Source organism: Nomia melanderi, chromosome 9 (genome assembly GCF_051020985.1).
Source record: "Nomia melanderi isolate GNS246 chromosome 9, iyNomMela1, whole genome shotgun sequence".
Lineage (NCBI taxonomy): Eukaryota > Metazoa > Arthropoda > Insecta > Hymenoptera > Halictidae > Nomia > Nomia melanderi.
This window is the reverse complement of record NC_135007.1, coordinates 14,298,000-14,317,364: the sequence shown is the minus strand read 5'-3', so window position 1 is coordinate 14,317,364 and position 19,365 is coordinate 14,298,000. Positions and strand designations below refer to the sequence as shown.

At 41.6% G+C, this 19,365-nt stretch overlaps 1 protein-coding gene across 1 annotated transcript in view; it reads right to left on the bottom strand.

Moving 5' to 3' along the window:
* The window catches only part of LOC116425555 (uncharacterized), a 145,368-nt gene that overhangs the window by 72,365 nt on the left and 53,638 nt on the right, over positions 1–19,365 (bottom strand). The window contains exon 2 of the mRNA XM_076371063.1: positions 4,404–4,719. Within this exon, the coding sequence (XP_076227178.1) occupies positions 4,404–4,719 (316 nt within the window). The remainder of the gene's footprint in view (positions 1–4,403; positions 4,720–19,365) is intronic.

Below are 19,365 nucleotides of genomic sequence, written 5' to 3'. Positions count from 1 at the left end.
GCGAAGGAAGGAACGAATACTGTTTTCTTTCGTTCGCGAAGGCGAAGGAAAATTAGAAGCTGTGTTCTATATTGAATATGAAAGAAGAAAGGAAAATCTTTTCTGTTGCTTCTCGAATTCGAAGGGAGCAATGAAGACTTTCCTCTATTCTCGAACACGAAGAACATGCGAAAACCTATATTCTATTCCGAATGCGAAAGAAGAAACGGAAATCTCTCTTCTTTTTCTTAGACGCGAACGAAGGAACGATTCGTCTTCTTCTTCCTTCTGACATTCGAAAGAAGAAACAATAATCATTTCTCTAGCTTCCAGAGTGCGAAAAGAAAAATAGAAGACTTTCCACTTCCTCCTCAAAAGCGAAAGAAGAAACGAAAATCTGTCTTCTTCCTTTTAGACACGAAAGCAGGAACGATTCGTCATCTTCTTCCTCCTGCAACGCGAAAGAAGAAACAATAATCATTTCTCTAGTTTCCAGAGTGCGATAGAATCATTTTTCTAGCTCCCAGAGTGCGAAAGGAGAAACAGAAGTTCTCTTTCTCCTTGAAAACGAAAGAAGAAACGAAAATCTGTCTCCTTCCTCCTAAACGCGAACGGAGGAACGATTCGTCTTCTTCTTCCTTCTGACATTCGAAAGAAGAAGCAATAATCATTTCTCTAGCTTCCACAGTGGAAAGGAGAAACAGAAGTTCTCTTTCTCCTCGAAAGCGAAAGAAGAAACGAAAATCTGTCTCCTTCCTCTAAAACGCGAACGAAGGAACGATTCCTCATCTTCCTCCTATAAAGCGAAAGAAGAAACAATAATCATTTCTCTCGCTTCCCAAGTGTTTTCTCTTCCTCCCCGAGAGCAAAAGAAGAAACGGAAACGATTCGGGGAACCGGAGAGGTCGCAGATGGAACGATTCTAATTGCCGCTCGCCAGGGGCGTCGCGTGGCACGGAAGCGCGAGGCGAGCGATCCGAGCGGAGATCGTTTCGGAAACGTCCCTCGGCGTAGAATTATTTTCTCGTTTAATCTCCGCCGGTGATCTGGCTATGCTAATTCCCGACGTAGGCGTTACTCTCGCCACGGCACCACTGACACGAGATCATATCGGCCCTCCGTTCACAATGGAGGCACGACCGTCAGGGATCCTGAAGTATGCGCGCCTTTGCCCGCGACGAACATCCCGTATTCAAACGTATTCCAGCATGTATTAGAAGAGAAAGGGATTAGATCCGATCGTCCGTTTGTTTTTCCAAACGGCCGGATCGATTTTCTTCCATTTGCCGATACGTTCCCAATGAAACTGTCCGCCTTTGCTTCGATTTACTCGCTTGGTCCGCCGTATGTTTCGTTCTAGCGACACGAACTTTGGATTCTTTGAATTTTCTATTGATAATATACGATCGTAGCTTTTATAAGAAAATTGGAAACAACATTCTACTGATAATTCGTGAAAGATAAAATATATCGTGTCATCCTATAATATTCTTTTACTCCACTTTCTAATATAAGACTTACTCTTAATCGTTGCACGATCTTCGAGTAACATTTCAATACCTTCGAAATGATCAAAATATATTAAAGAATATAATAATATAAATAGAAACATGTACAAAATAATCTATAACAACGATATTACCATGTCATCCTATAAGTAATATTCTTTTACTCTACTTTCTAATATAAAAGTTACTCTTAATCGTTACACGATCTTCGATTAACATTTCAACACCTTCGAAATGATTAAAATATATTAAAGAATAGAATGATACAAATAGAAAGATACAAAATAAAATATAACGATATTACTCACAGGACGACCTAATATAAAAGTTGATTCCAAAGTGAAAGACTATAAAACTTCGTTCCAAGCGCCATTTCCACGCGCGCTATCGAAAACGCATTAGCCACCGTGTCCGTGCATAGTCTACCGTTTCTACTTCTCGCGGAGATAATACTAATCCTACGGCAGCAGCCATCAAGTTCAACGTTCCGCGAACGAAGCCTCGACCGAGAACATTTCGCTGCTTCCATCCGACTCGTTTCAGTAAAATCCAACGAGAATCGTCCGCAGGAGGAACCGAATTATCCATCGGCGGAATAATTCGACCGCGTCGCGGCAAATCAAATCGTTCGAATCGTTCGAACGAGTCGAGGCGAATCGAACAACTCTCGCGGGTCGCACACGTGCGCGTACGTGTCCCGTGTGGGACACGGGAGTTCGTACACGGGAGGGCGAGATATCGGTGTTGCTGCAATAGTGGCGGCTACGGCGCAATCGTCGTCGTTAATTTGCATATTAATAGGCGGCTCCGGCATTCCGCTCTCCGCTCCGTTAACCAGTTAACCGCGAGTACGACCGTCATCTTGGAACCCGAAATAATACTAATCTTCGGGGTAATTGGTTGTTTACTTTAGCCGGATGAACGCGTAGCCCTTTCTTTCTAGTTTAGCTTCTCGTGACGTTGATAGGTGAAAGGACGGAGTTTACGCGTTTGGGAGGAAATGTGATGTTCAATTGTAATTCTTTCTTTGTTAGAGGAATTTGTATAGGGATTCGTCTAATTATCAGAGTTCTCGCTTTAGATTTTGTTACTCTTGTTACTAAATATTTCCATGATATAGAATTCTAACTGTTTTCCTTATTATAATAGGAATTTGCCTAAAGATCCGTGTGTTAATTACAATTCTCGCTTTAGATTCAGTTACTCTTGTTACTAAATATTTACATAACATTCAATTGTAATTATTTCCTTGTTAAATGAGGAATTTGTATAAAGATACGTCTAATTATCATAGTTCTCACTTTAAATTCAGTTACTCGTGTTACTAAATATTTACATGATATTCAATTGTAACTGTTTTCCTTATTATATTAGAAATTTGTATAAAGATCCGTCTAATTATCCCAGTTCTCACTTCAGCTCTAGTTACTCTTGTTACTAAATATTTACAAAGTATCCAATTACAACAATTTTCCTTATTATACTAGGAATTCCTATAAAGACCCATGTATGTATCACATTTCTCTAGTTACTCTTGTTACTAAATATTTTCCTTTGATATCAATCTCCTTATCGCAACTATTCCCAGTCGATCCAGAAGCGCCAGATCGATTACGGCGCAGCAGTGAACGCTTTAACGATCACTCGACGAGAAAGAGTGCAGAAGACATTTCAATCGCGCGTTTTACGACGCCACTGGATCGTTCCTCGGGTTATCGATACGAACAAACCTCCATTTACGAACCAGCCCGGGAAAAGTTCACTGGCACAGATACAAAAGAATTCGCGCGGTGATACGAGTCGCGAGTCCTCAAACTTGATCTCCACCCGGTGTGTCGGGTTTACGTACACCGTATTTCAGACTATTAATTTCTAGCGGAACGTGGCTAACGATCGGCCTCGATAATTACACGATATTTTACGTTCAAGAAATAATTGGGTATGGTGGTATCGCGGGTTGACGGAGTCTGGGAGCGACGCCGGGACCACCGTCGTCGATATAATGGCGATCAATAACAATATCGGTGGGGGACGCCGTATCTGCATAAATCGATAGTTCGATCTTCAGCCTCGAACGCGATCTCCGTCGCGAATTGCCTTTAGTAACGAAGATTTATAAGAAGACCTCCTAAAATGATTTATCTTCGCAATTATATCACTTGATTAAATTTCCTTTTTACTTTCACCTTTCGTCGCAGTTACCTATTTCACGCGAAAATGAGAATTCCTCTATGGAATTTTTTTTCGCGATTATAACAAAATCTATGCAGTACGATATTAATAAATATATTGAATACGAATTAACAATGCATTCGATAATTTCAATAATTTCAAACAAATATATTCTGTGACTTTCAAGTTGTAAGGACATTGAACTTTCTCGCCTGAGCGTATGAAAGTTTAAGTTGATCGCTTAATTTTATACACCACTTCGAGTGCAAAATGAAAATCAATAAGACACCGATATACTGATATACGACACAGTTACATGAGCTATATTGATTTCTTGTAGCTTCACTAGTCAAATCATCGTTTACAACTTACTGTTTCAAACAGGAGATCTCAGAAGAATGTCGACTTCAAAGGATTAATTTAAAGATTTCCAAACGAAGTTTGTGTTGACAACGAAAAATATATAAAAATTGTCATCGTTTAAAATAAACGTCTACAAAATTCATAAGTGGGATTGAAAAAAAATTGTCATCGTTTAAATATATAAAAATTGTCATCGTTTAAAACAAACGTCTATACGAGTTAAAATTAAGAGTGAAAGGTACCTCAGCAGTTCACCTAGATTCTACGGAAAAATCTCGACCTTGAACGGTTAGGCTGAGAAGTGCCGAGAAATTTCCGCGAAATATAAAACTAGGGCATTGCCACCTTTCCCATTGCGTCCGAGCCGAGGGAACAACTTACTCTTCCCGTTCTTGTTGTACTGCTGCATGTTGCCTCTGGTTTCTTTGACGCTTTCTCGAGTGCCCAGGGACTGCCACTTGTGGACGCTGTGCGCCGACATCGGCGGGTAATCGTTTTTACCCTGGTACCCGTTGTACTGCGTCCCGGTCCCGCTCTCGTACCCCCTGGGATCCCTGTAGTCGTAGTTCTGGGTAGGTGGCGGTCTAGGTGTCGTGGTGGTCGTGGTGGTCGTGGTGGTAGACGTGGTGGTGGTCGTCGTCGTGGAGGAAGGGAACGCGGCCGGAGTCTCGCCCTCGTCCTCGTCTTCGGTGTAGTCCTGTATCACACAACAAAACGCCGTTGAATTACGTCGTCTCTCTCGAGCCGCCATTACAACGCGATGTACAACGCGACGCGGCTGTTAAACTCGCGGAACAAAGAACTGCGGGGAACAACGCGGAAGAGGAGAGAAAGAAACTGAGGAAAAGAAGAATTTTCATGTTACATGTATGAGATGAATAGTCGATTATTTCTTTGGTAAGAGGTAATTGATTATTCGTCTTATAGATGTAATATGGAAGAGAGTGAAAGAAACTGAGGGAGAAATTGGATTTTCATGTTACATCTGTGAGATGAATAGTCGATTATTTCTTTGGTAAGAGGTAATTCATTATTCGTCTCATAGATGTAATATGGAGGAGATTGAAAGAAACTGAAGGAAAAGTAGTATTTTCATGTTACATTTATAAGACGAAGAATCAATTACCTATTGTCAAAGAAATAATCGAATGTATCAACTGCAATTTCAACTGACTTCTGTTTCGATTGCTAAGGAAAGCTACACTGAAATACGTCATTTGAGATTCTAATTAATTATGGTTTATAAAGAGATTTGAGACAGAAACAGAAATACAGAAACCAACGTGACCAATTCAAAATAGGAGCAAGGGACAACCTTAACACTAGAACTACACCAGTCAAAATAACTGTTTTCGATTTCTCTGTTTAGCAATTGATATCTTCGAAGCATTGAATATTCGAAATGATTTTGAAAATTGTTTCATTTCAGTACTATAATGAATGTCTGAAGAAACTGAAAATATTAAATCCTCGGTAGTTCTAGTGTCAAAAACAACATAAAATCTTATCAAGTTCCTGAAAAATTCTAAACTATTAGAAAAAATAGTATAATACATACAATTGCTCATAATCAAGGTATTGATACTTAAGATATATAGATAAAAAAACAACAAGTAATATTTTCCATTCCTCAATTCCCGAGTCACGCTCGAAGAACTCCGTTCAATAGACCTCCCCGAGCCGGTGAAACTCCGAGCGGAAGTTCGACGCGCGCGTCGATACGCGACAAGCGAGCAACAAGCAACCCGCTGAGCGATTAGCGACCGGGTGGACGAGTAGCGCATAAATTTACTCCCGTTTCCTTTTTTTTTATCTGCCAGCGAGTTTTTTTGCCGCTCGTGGGTGGGCTGCGCGAGAGATTTCCCCGGCGAGATAAACGTTAATAAGCGAATTTGCATCTCACCGCAACGCACCTTCCCAGACGAGCCGCTCTGAGAGAGAATGGGGGATCTACTTAATGGCCGTACGCAACATCTGGGCCCTTTGATCTCGAGCCGCTTAATAGAAACAATCCGGGGGATACGTCTACGCGGGTACGCGAGTCGAATCCGAGAAGAATCACCGCGGGCTTCGATTCCGTTCTCCTCGAGTCGCGCGGCCGGTCGCGGACGGACGCTCGAAACTCGCGACCGATCGCTGATTTTTGCATCGTACGCCCTTCGTTCAGAGCTGATTCACGCTGGAAGTCACCTGAACGATCGAATCAGTGGTAGATTGGAAATTGCTTAGTTGATTTTTGGATATTTTCTTCGATTCGTGCGACCGATCGCTGATTTTTCTTTTGTACGCCCTTCGTTTAGAGCTAATTCAGGTTGGAAGTCACCTGAACGATCGGATCAGTGATGGATTGGAAATTGGTTAGTCGATTTTTGGATATTTCCTTCGATTCGCGCGGCTGTTCGCGGACGAACACTCGAAACTCGCGACCGATCGCTGATTTTTGCATCGTATGCGCTTCGTTCAGAGCTGATTTACGCTGGAAGTCAACTGAACGATAGGATCAGTGAAAGATTGGAAATAATCGGATTCTGTTAATATATGAGTCGCTTAGAAGCCAGTGGTTAGTCGATTTTTGCGGGTTTAATGGAATAAATAATATTCTTTTTGGTTGTTCAAGGATTTAGTCGGTTCTATGTGTTTTCTAGGTGAGAGTGTCCTTTTTGTAGCTTCTGAATATGTTGTATAATCCTCTTAGAAGCCGAAATATTAATTTTTTCAATGATTGTTTTGTGGACTGACCACGTTGGGTTCTGAGCGACTCATATACCTGATTCAGGTTTTTTCATTGGTTCGAAGAGAGAAGGCGACAGTTTTGTATAGCAGATGTATAATTGCCACAATGAAATTGAGCTTTTCACTTTGCAGAAAGTATTAAATATTCAATAATACATAATACTAAAATATCAGATTACTAATTGCTCGAAAGAAGCGTAAGATTTCCTTATCAATCACTTCTCAGGAGAACCTTGTATCTCCATTATTTATAAACAATTTCCGTCACGTTTCCCCGTAAGCCCTCACGCGCGTTCGGCTGCAGAGACGCCCTTACCGATTGCATCGCGAGAAAAACGTCTGCAGACGCAACTCGCTCCGAAAATGCCTGGAGGATCTGATTTTTACGCCCACAATTCGGCGCCCACCGTATAAATCTCTCGACCAATCTCGTTCTCGGTTGTCGCGGGGTTAATTCCTATCGCGATGCATCTGCGAATCGCGCCGCGGAGCGCGGTGCATCGTTCGAATGTAAATATACACCGTGTAGGATAGCAAATCAGCTTCTAGCTTCGCTCAGAGAGGTTCAAAGGCAACTTTCACTTCGTTAAGTTAAACACTCGCGCGAATTAATATAATATCGAGTTCCCCGGCGAACGAATGCATTATCGTTCTAAAGTGTTCTATGCTTGGTTCGACGATAGACGTTAACGTTAATAAATTTCGCACGGCCAGAGAAGGGGCAGAGGCGCAATCGCGATACAATGGGTCGCGGAGTCGTTTATTTCCTTTTCCTCTGTAAACCACGAACGCCGAATGCCGTAAAACATTTTTCAACCGCCGCTCGAGTGTATATGGTGTCTCGAAAATATATATCATGAAAAAGGAAGTAACTATTCGAAACATTCTGTTGGTCTTGAGAAAGAGTTCAAATTTATCACTGTATCATATTCTTAATTGCGAAGGTAAATATACCACGCTTTGGAAAGCTTCCTTGCAAATTACTTAAGTTCTCTGAAGTTCCCGTTTTTTAACCTTTGCACTCGTGAGACTGTCAGTCGCCACTTGATTTGATACAGCAAAACTATGAAGTTGAATATTTAGTATTTTAAATGAAACTTTGTATTGCTGTGGGAAATAATAAGTAAGATAGCTTCGTTGCTTAATTTAGCTAGGAATCATCATGAATAATCATCACTTGATTTGACACAGCAAACCTATAAAATTGAATATTTTGTATTCTAAATCAAACTTTGTATTGCTATGTGAAATATTTAAATAAAATAGCTCTGTCGCTTAATTTACCTGTGAATTATCGTTAAATTAGTTTCAAACAATGTCTGTATCGTCGAAGAATATTGAAAATTTCCAGTGAAAAGTTTTCGAGTGCAAAGGGTTAACACTGAAACTACCGAACAGGTCAAATCGACCTTTAAAATCTCTATTCCGCAAGTATTTCAATTATGAAGGCGTTCGCGATTGTCAATGAAATCTATATTTGCACACACAAGACTATATCCTTCGAATTCCAAGAAACGTGCTCTAATTTCGTAAAAAATTGGAAAGTCTGGTCGGTAGTTCTAGCGTCAAAGGTCAGAGTGAATCTTACGATTACTTATATCAAAAGGAAGTTGCGTTGTATGTTTATTAAGTGGAATAGTTTCACGTTAGTTTACGTTAGCTAATGAAATCACAATATCCAATCGATCGCGACGTATACCTCTGAAACACCCTGTGCATGGGTGCCCACGATGCGCGCTCGCGCTCGCAGCGCAGCGTTCCGTACCGTGGGCGTTATTATTACCGGCGGCATTTTTGACAGAGCGCGCCGAATCGTTGCGCGTTGCCGGCTCGCGGTAATTGAATAGAAACGAGTTCGCGGTCGATCGCGAAAGAAACGACCATCTGTTCTCCCTTATCTCTTCCCGGCCGGATACGATCTGATAGGGCCCGCCGTTATCCCGCGGGGTAGCGCGGAGGAATAATTCACGGGCGAACAGAGGAAAGGCGGCTCGAATTAACTTGTCGAACGCGCACAATAACGGCCAATTACTCGAAATGTGATGTATCGGTCGTTGCGCAACGGCCTCTCGCGGCGTTGTTTATCTTCCCGCTCGCGATCGAACGCGGCAAATGAATTTACACGTGCGTCGGGGAAAGATTGATTCCAACGAGCCCAACACCTCCCCGGAGCTTTCAATTACGCGCGAACAACTCGCGCGAGCCCGGATCTACGATCCCATCGCTTCGAACGGTGTTTCTGCAATTCCTACCGTCGAGTCTGTTATACATCTTTTCCTCGTTAGTTTCACGCGGCGGTGAAATGTATATATAGTGTTGCTGTATTATAGATAATGAAAAGGTGGATCTTGAGCAATCGAGAACTAGGGATATATATGTATTTAACTCTAAGAACCAAATAGATTCAAATGACGCATCACTGACTTCCAATCGAAACGTAGATTCTAAGTAAATGAATGTCAAAGTGCAAAGGAAAGTACAAATCAATCTTAATTCTCTGTAGGCAGAATTTTTATTCATGATTGTAACAAAATCTATGCAGTAAAAAATTAATGAATGTCCACATATGAATGCGAATTAATAAAATATTCGATAGTTTCAATAATTCCATCAAACGAATATATTTTGTAACTTTCAAGTTAGAATGACAAACTTTCACGCCTGAGCGTATGAAAGTTGAAGTTAACCGATTACTTAATTTTATTCACCACTTCGAGTGCGAAATGAAAGAAATCAACGAGATGCCAATATACTGATATGTGACTCGAAAGTTACATGGGTCTATAGAGGGTTAATATCTTAAAAGCATTCGATAATCCAAATGATCTTGAAAATAAATAGTTTCATTTGAATACTATAACGAATGTCTAAAAACTGACAATAATCCATTGTTACAATTTTTATATGGATTACATATTCATCGTATTAACTGCTCGATAGTTCTAGTGTTAAGAATTCGATGACTTGGCAGAGTCACAGAAGGTTTCGTACGCTTTAGAGAATCTTCGTCTGCAAAGGGTTGAAGCTCCCATCGAACACAAGGGGAGCGATCTCAACATTTAACTGTTACGCACGCGTACACGCTCCGATCGAAGTCTTCCTCTAATTTTAGCTTTCAGATCACTCTAATCGAATTCTAGAATTCTAGAATTCTAGTCCACTAAAATCGCTTTCGAAGGTATAAAGCATTCATTATCAAAAGAATCTGCACAAGGTGAAATTACTAGAAATAGAACGCGTCCGTCCTCGTATCTATATCACTTAAGTTACCACTTAAGTAAAACTACCGAGGTTCAACTACACGCATGCGATACACAAATTATCAAATTATCAGCTTGCTGGTTAGCTCACCGGGGGCAGTTGTAAATTAAGATTCAGAGGAAAAAAGTATTAATAGCCGATAGATCCTTTGAGAGATTTCTATTCCAGGCTTTTTTCGTTGCGCCGATAAAATATAGGCTGAGCGGCTGTGCATTCCGTTTGATCTTGGATCGCGGAAAGCGGATTAGGCCGAGCAATAAATTCAAGCGATACCCGCGCGCTGCGCTATCGTCAACGAATCCCACGGCGGAATCGGAAGGTCAGCCTCGGGTCGGATTTAAGAACACGCCGGTTCCTCTCTGAATCTCGATCTTAGATACCGACGGACGCCACCCACTTTTTATAGTCCGAGTTCATAGGTTGGAATCTGCTAGACGTCGAATCCAATGGAACCGACTGGATTCGTTAATCTATTAGCAGCGCTGTTAACAACCTCGGGCGTACACAATTAACCCTTTGAACTCGAGAGGTGACTATCAGTCACCGTTTCGTTCGATATAAAAAATTACAAGGTGTCATGTATAATATTAAGTTTCGTACAATGCATCGATACGTGGAATATTTATATAAAATAATTTTGTTTCTTAATTTACGTGTCTTCTCATTAGTTCGTTTCAAATGTCGTCTACGTCTTATAGGAAAGTGCCGAAACGTTTCTAGTGAAGAGCTTTCGAGTGCAAAGGGTTAACCCTTTACGGAAGATTCTTTGAAATGTACGAAACCTTTAACAGGTGAAGCTAAAGTCTATATCGATCGCATAAATAATAATAAAGAAACTACTGGTCTCTCGCTGTTTGAGTAATTAGATCATTCGTTTGCCACGTATTGGTCCAAATATGAAAATCTGATCGAAATGTCGACGTTCGTCCGCAAAGGGTTAAAAAAGCATTTCAAGTACAAGTAAAAAGAAATTTTAATTTAATATTGAACCTACCGAACAACTAAATTAACTCGAAATTTCTCTGTAGAAACTCCAAGAGTCTCTTGAGACTTTTAATTGACAATTCAGTTTGCGTACAGCTAAATCAATTTCTTGAATAGTTTCTCAGAGAAGAATCAGTAACCTTTTCACTCTTAAAACTCTAAATTTTAAACGACTCCGCTCGAAAGCGGCCCTAGTGCAAAGGGTCAATCGAACATCGAGTTATTCAATTGAGTCCGATCATTTTCCTCGACGAACGTCACTCGCGGCATCGACGAATTCACGAACGATTATCGTTTACACCGAACGAGTTACAGTAATTCGATCGGCCGGGGGTCATCGGTGATCCTGTTTCTTACGAGTCCAACGCCGATCGCGTCGCGTTGCGTACACACGGACGGGTAAACACGAGGACCAGTCGAGTGGCGATTAGATACCGGTCGACGTACGAGAATAATTAAATTCAATAGTGGGCGATAAACGGCGGCTAAAAAAAGGAGGTTAGAGCATCTCCAGGGAGGAGGAGCTGGGGGAGAATCAATTTCGGAGAATCGAGGCGTCATCCGGGGTTTTACGAGTGGCCGGTATCAAAGGTCGCCGGTTCTGGTCGCCGGGGAGACTCGCCGGGCCGCCGGATAAAGCGGCGCAGTCGCGAGCTTATGAAAATTTTCGCGATAAAAAATGACAGGGGTCGTCGACACGCTCGTATTAACCGGTCAGACACGCTTTCAAGGATTTCGCAGCTACGCTCGAAAACCCGCGACACTCTAACGCCTGATAACGGGCTGACGACTATTGTAAACTAGACCACACGCGCGGCCCTCTTGGCGGAGGAACGAGAGATCGTTATTCCGTCGTTCCATCGCGATGATTAACTTTAACGGCCGCTGTCATGGGAAATTGTGAAGTTTGATGTTTAATGTTACAGTTTGTATAATGTATCAATATGTGAAATGTTGGAAGAGTCTAGTTTAGTTCGTCAATACGCGTGATTTCTAGGCAAGTTAATTTCAGGAAATTTCATCTGCATCTCGTTAGAAAATGTTTAGTAGGCTTGGTCAGTAACAAGGACATGCTGAAACTAATTTCGCCATTATTATCGAGCCGAGCAGCAGAAACTAGCATCGCCGATGGAATTCCTATTGACGATGGTACTAGGCCAATGGCTGCGGAATTGTATGAAATTGTATTAACAAAAGAAATCGAGGTTCCTATAGTATCATCGAGTGCAAACGGTTAGACGAGGTAAATTTCAGCTACTAAAAACTCGAGCGTTGTTGATTATATTAATACATTGTTAAACATCAATCATACTGAAATTTATAACTTGCATTTTGCAATTTTACTTTGGATTTGTGCTATACATATGTAAAATGTTACATTAACATAACAATTAAATAATAGACTAAAAATCCCCCCACTATCACGGGGCAGGCGCGCAATGTGTTGATAACAAAAACCAAGGTTCCTATACAATCGTCGAGTGTAAACGGTTAAACAAGAAATTGTTTTTGATGTTGAACTCTAGGAGGTCGGGAGTAGGGTGGGGACCTTCGACCTTATAAGGACAGTCTGAACAGCAGAGGACTCAGTTCCTCGCGAACTCCTCAACTGGGAGGATCGGGGAGGACCAGAGGACCCTCCTGGAGCATCCTGGACTACCCTGGCCTACCCTGGCCTACCCTGGCCTACCCTGGCCTACCCTGGCCTACCCTGGCCTACCCTGGCCTATCCTGGCCTATCCTGGCCTATCCTGGCCTATCCTGGCCTATCCTGGCCTATCCTGGCCTACCCTGGCCTACCCTGGCCTACCCTCGGCTACCCTGGACAACCCTCGGCTACCCTGGACAACCCTCGGCTACCCTGGACAACCCTCGGCTACCCTGGACAACCCTCGGCTACCCTGGACAACCCTCGGCTACCCTGGACAACCCTCGGCTACCCTGGTCTACCCTGGTCTACCCTGGTCTACCCAAGGCTACCCTGGACTATCCTGGGCTACCCTGGACCTCTCTGGGCATCAGTGGCCTACTCCTACCTTCACTCTTGGGCACTGCTGACCAGTACTGACTACTACCGATCAGTCGAGGTTAATGCAGATCCTTGGCGGCCAATACTGATGGATGCCAATGAGTGGTCCTGGGGTCCTCCTAAGCTATGTACCGATTGCGAACAGCGATCGGTGAGTCGCATGCTCTTTCTTTTTAACTCCAGTCACCGATCATGTCGTAGGACGAATGGTCCGTAACGGCACCGGTGGCTGGTGTTACCATTTTAGTAGTTTTTGATTTTGTGAGTGCAGTGAGAGTAGTAGCATTTATTAATTTATTTGTTAGATAGGATAGGGTTTTCTTGTACGCCGCGTTTAACGTTAACAGCAAATACTAGCAACAATGCTTTGACTTTTTACCGAATTACGAGTAACGTAACTTGATCTTGTAGTTTCGTATATAAGATAATATGACTCAGAACTTAGTGGTACATTAACTGTATCAATAAGTTCAATCTAGTCTTTGATTTTTAAAGTTCTACTAAGATGCAATCGATTAAAATGATTGATTATTCGCGTTATAATTAATTCAATCGTTGGAATATCATACTAAATATCGTACAAGAAAACATTTCGCGACGGGTAGATCTCTGAATCGAAGCAAATACTTTGTAATACACTCTTCTGATATTAGAAACAGCTGCTTCGACAAAGGGATCACCTGAGGATCTTTGACAATTTGTTAAAAGTTTAAAATAGAATCATTCATATTGCTGTTTCACTTAGAGTCTCATTTTCTATTAAATTTCAATTTCTCTTATTATTTTATTGAATATTACAGTAGTTGTGCACTAGTACCCTCTTCATTTCTAAAGTTAGAGAGTAAAATTCTTAATATTGAGTCAATTACAGTCACTCTAGAGAACCAAAGAACATTAGTCCGTTAGAAAAATCAGAAACTAACATGATTTTATAGCTAGGATTTTCAGGATATTGTTTCCATGTTCGTTGCTCGATCTCTCTCACGTGCCCAGGTGCTACTTGGGAGAGTGAGAGCAATGGGCATGATGAAATTGTTATTATTTAAACATGTGAGCGATTGGCAATGCTTGACGTATCGTTCCCGACGTATTATCCACTTGTGTGTGTGTGGTTAGGAAGTGGAAATGCGTCGGTCTTTATAATATCATAAATACTCTTTATACGTATATATTCCAGTTACTGTAAATGAAATAAATAAATTATTCATGGAATATATACACACACTTTTCCTTATTCCCTTACTCAGTAGAGTACTAACATTAACATATTAGAATACTTTGATCGTCCATACATTACCAAATGACATAAAGAACAGTAGAATTATATTAATTTCAATAAATTCTTCATGCCAAGTAAAATATTGTCTCAAAGATCGTTAGCCATTGCCAGTCGATTTCAGGAATTGATAGAGTATGAATGTGGTTGTTAGCGAACGTCCCGGGACGTTCTCTCTAGTCGTTAGGTTCATTCGCACCCGGGTGCATCAGAGACAATCGTGGAATGATGTGTGTTTGTGAGAATGAGTCTTGCCCCTTTTTTAAATATAGCTATAGGTAGGCAGGTAGCATACTCTCTGGAATGAATGATAGTTTTAAGTAGGCAGGGGCCGGTGCTGGCCGTCGTTTCTGCACGATGGTCAGTTACCGGAGGAACTTGAGAAATCGGTTCAAAGTCGATAGCAAAACGGAGCATGCCGTTTGCTGATCAACCTTGATCTCGACTTTTCAAGTTCCACTTAGATACCGCGGTCGCGATCGGTATTAGGCGCGAATAGGCGAAACGTTCGAAATTGCTCGATTGCACTGTCGAAGGGTTGATGACTGCTTCCCAGTCATTGGCCGTTCGCTATCGAGCAATCTCAGGGTTTCAGAAATGGCGGACTGCCGAAGAAAAGAAGAGGCGTACGCCGAAGAGGCCCCGACAAAATGTCGCTCAAGAGGGCAACTACTAATGGCGCTCCATCTTAGCATGGAGATGGAGCGTCATTTTGTTACTACTTTGTCACTGCACTCACTTTAGCTTCAGTAGAAATGGTGGTAGTAGTAGAAGTAGTTGTAGATGCATTGGGCTGGCCATAGCCCCAACGTCCAGCAATGAGCATTTCGCGATTTTTAATTAGCGTTGCGAGACAAGCATTACGGTTTGAATTAGAGTTGCGAGTGATATAATCGCGATTTCGATTAGAATTGATTTTTATACTTGGTTTTTGAAGTTGCTTTAAAGATAGCTTTGCGTATAACAAAGATTTATCGCGTTTGAGTTTAGTACTATTGAATATAAAGTGTAATTATGTTAACTAACACGTAGTTGTCTTGATTTTGAGATAGCGTTGCGATTAATTGAATAAAAGCGATTGAGAGAGCGTAATTTTTTAGATATAATTTTCATTTATTAATTTAGTGTTGCGAAATCAATTGACCGCGTTTTTCTCAGTGTAGCGACAATGATTTTTCGCGTTGTCTTAGAGTTGCGTTATATTAAATGCTCAAACATATGCTGGAAGCATAAGAACCACAGAGCAGTTTGCAATACTGCGAAAGGTGGTTCATTGTAGCTAAAACAGCTGCACGTTATAGCCCGCAGCCCAAATGGCTGCCCCTTATTCTTACATGTAGCGTGGCGTGTAAAGAAACTGGTGCACGCGAGTTATTCATTTTAAATGAAATAATTTAGAGTTGCGTTCGATACTGAAACCCTCGCGTTTATATTTTACGATATTTGTAAAGTAGCGTTGCGATTAATCATACACCTTTCGCGTTTCTTATTGCAATCTCTGCTTATTTTATTAATTAGCGTGGCGAACAGTAATGCACCTCTCGCGTTTATTATTGAAATATTTTTATATTCCATAAATTAGTGTTGCGAAAGAAATGGTCCACTCTCGCGACTTTTATAGCACATATAATGTACAGAGTGGACAGTCCCATTTTTTACATATCCCTCCTATTCAATTTCATGTAATTGAACAAAATTTAATGAAGTGAGTTTTTGTTTCAGAGAAATCTGAGAGGGATACGACATGGCATTCTATGGGAAAAGTGGTAAACATTTTAATTTTTATTTTCATTTTATTTATTTAACCCTTTTTGTTTCTGTTTCAGGGAATATTGGAAAGGTAATTGTAAAAATTGTACATTTTAGACTACGTTTCTTGAATTATATTCATTTACTAATCAAATAAGGTAATTTCTGTTGCAGAGAGGACTGAGAGGTTTAGAAGATGGCATTCTGTGGAGGTAGAGGGAACAGCCACTTAACATGGAACCCTCCTGTTCGAAGAGTCTCTTCGGGATCTTAAATTTCTCTAATATTAGGCTCATCTCCATCAACTTCATTTTCGCTGAACAACAATCACATTCTAATCATTTTTGTTACAGGTAGCAACATATGTTACTACACACACATTTCTTGATTTTCTAATTTAAGTTTATTTGTTTCAGCTGCAATTCTAATCTACTCTTAATCTAATCTCAGTTTACTTGTTTCAGATATAATTCTAATCTACTTTTAATCTAATCTCAGTTTACTTGTTTCAGCTGTAATTATAATCTACTTTTAATCTAATTTCAGTCTAGTTTTACTCTAATCTTAATCTAATTTAACTTTAACATTGACACACTAATTTATTCGTAATATAATTTTTATTTAATGTTATTGCAGATCATTTACAATTCCATTGTAACCATTTTACAAATGCGTATTCTATTTCAGAATAGACTCAAGAAAGAAGACAGCCGCCGATGGATTAGTACAATATTAAGTGCAATAAGAAAAAGTGCGTAAAATATAAGTGCGTAAAATATAAGTGCGTTAGAAATAAGATTTCGATGTAGAAAGGGAGGTCGGTGGAATTGAGTTTCCATCCACCTCCCAGGGTCCCTCGCAGCAACCTCCACGTGGTAGACCTGGAAACTAGAACCATCGCCGACAGAGTAGTTCCTGTCGAGGATGGTGCTAGGCCAATGGCTGCGAATTTTGTAAAATATGCCGAGTAGTTATTCTTTAGTTTAATTCTGATATTGCCTACTTCCAATCAGAGTCTTCTCTTCTGATTTCTCTCATGATCGAATCAAGGACTTCCTCCTTGATTCTCATCCTTTTTGCTTCTTGTCACCATAATTGCTCGGCATATATGAGACGAATGTATAGTTTTATAAGGCTACACTAAGTTAGAATTAAGATTGCATCCCCCAATTTTGCTCTGGTTGAATCAGAGACTTCTCTGATTCGTCTCATGCTCGAATCAATTCTTCCTTGCTTCACTCCTTATACTGCGATGATTATGTAATGAAAGTTACGCGTCGCGGCTGAACTGCGTTAGAATTAAGCGAACGAAAGAAGACATCGATCATCCACCGTGGGGTACTCCATTATTTCAGACTCAAGAAAGAAGACAGCCGCCGTGGGATTATTATTAAGTACGATAAGAATAAATGCGTTTAACATTAAGGCTTAGAATTAGAACGGGAGGTCGGTGGAATTGAGTTTCCACCCACCTCCCCGGGTCTCCACTCGCAGCAACCTCCACGTGGTGAGACCTGGGCTACCACTCTCCTTATTTGAATATTTTCTGTATGGATCGTGGTAGGCTAATTGGCTGCGATAATTTTATAACTCAAACGTAAAATATGCAATATGCAGATAAACAGTTTAGATAATCCTTACGTTCTTCATGTATGGACAGAGTTATTTAACTCAAGCACTTTTTAGTATTTCGTATAATTAAAATAAACGGAATTATCTGTTCAAGGTGGAAGGCCGAAGTTCAAAGTGCAGTATCTATAGCACTGCGTCCATAGTATTCTTGTAAAATACAGAGTCATTCGTCTCGGATACGCGACGTTAATAGCGAACGTGTTTCCGATGATTAACGTCCGATTCCTGAGATGCCGACGTCGATAGAAACGGGCACGCGCGTCGCTCTAGATTTCATGGAAACTTCTTTCGTGCCCGAGCGGAAGCGGTGCAAAGATCACGTGGAACGATCGGGGCCCTCGCGCCGTCTGGCTGCGAAGGAACGGGCACGGTCGTTAAGCGCATTATCGCGCATTGTCTTCCCGTCGCTATAAAATATTGGCGGCGCGCGCGGTGCTTGGAAAAAGATCGCTGGCACGGGTTCAGGGAAACGTCTCGCAACTAGAGCTAGTGCCCTCAGCCTGGCACCCAGGTATCGCGCGAGATAGTTGGGACCGAAGTAGACTGAAACTAGTTCAAGACAAACGAGCCTATTAACAGAAAATGTAGGCTTTTCAGCTCTATCGAATCGAATTTCAAAGTGCCGCTCGGTCGTTTTATTGCTCGCCGTCGATTGAACCTTTTGTGTTCGATACTTTTCTCGTCGTACGTGTTCGCAGTCTGCTAATGAAACATCGATTAAACGTGTAGAGACTGAAATTAAGAGGTTCGACGTATCTATCCTTCGTTAACACTGAAACTATCAGATAAATCAACACGACGCGTTCCAGAATTCTTCTTTCTGCAATTATTAACCATTTGCACTCGGATGTTTACTAGAAATATTTGACATTTCCTTACGAGGCGACGATGTTCTTTGAGACTAATTCGAAGAGAAATCACCAGTACATTGAGGAAAGCTGTTTTCCAATGTTTCACGCATCGAGGCGTTATACGAAGTTTAACATTAAATATCACATTCTATAGCTTTACTGTGTCAAATCAAGTGGTGACTGAGAGTCACCTCTCGAGTGCTAAGGGTTAAGCTGCAACTGAATGAACTAACGTCGAACCTCAAACTAAGAAACCAAGAGCACCACGAAGGGATAAAGTATAGCTCCAATAAAGGGGATGCAAAAAGTAATCGGAGCAAGCGTGACCCAGATCTCCATAATGCAAACGATCGTCGTCCCGTGGACTCTAAGCGGACCACCGCTAAAGTTTTTGGGTGGTCCGGCAACTCGGCCGATGGCCCGGTCCCGGTCCCGGTCGTTTAATGACAGGAGGTGCACCGAAACTGCGCTAACGTAAGCTACATTTAAGGGCGCTTAAAATATTTCCGCTCGCCGTGCTCCCCGCCTCCAAGCTTTACACCTCCGCGTGTAGGAGAGCACGACCGCTCGCCGAGCAATTTGTAACCGCTCTCGTTGGCGCGTTTCGCGCCGCAAATTCTGCTGCTCGCCCGAAACCGGACTTTTTACTGCGCGAGGTTTCTCCCCTCGTCCCTCTTCCTCGCGACGATAAACCGCGGTTCGGGCAACCGTAAATTTTCCTAGATACTCCGACGCCTCTTCGCCGTGGCCGTTGGCACGGGCCTCGTTCAAATAATTAACACGTAATGCCGGCGCGATACGAACGGCAAACAGACGGTTCGATTCCGT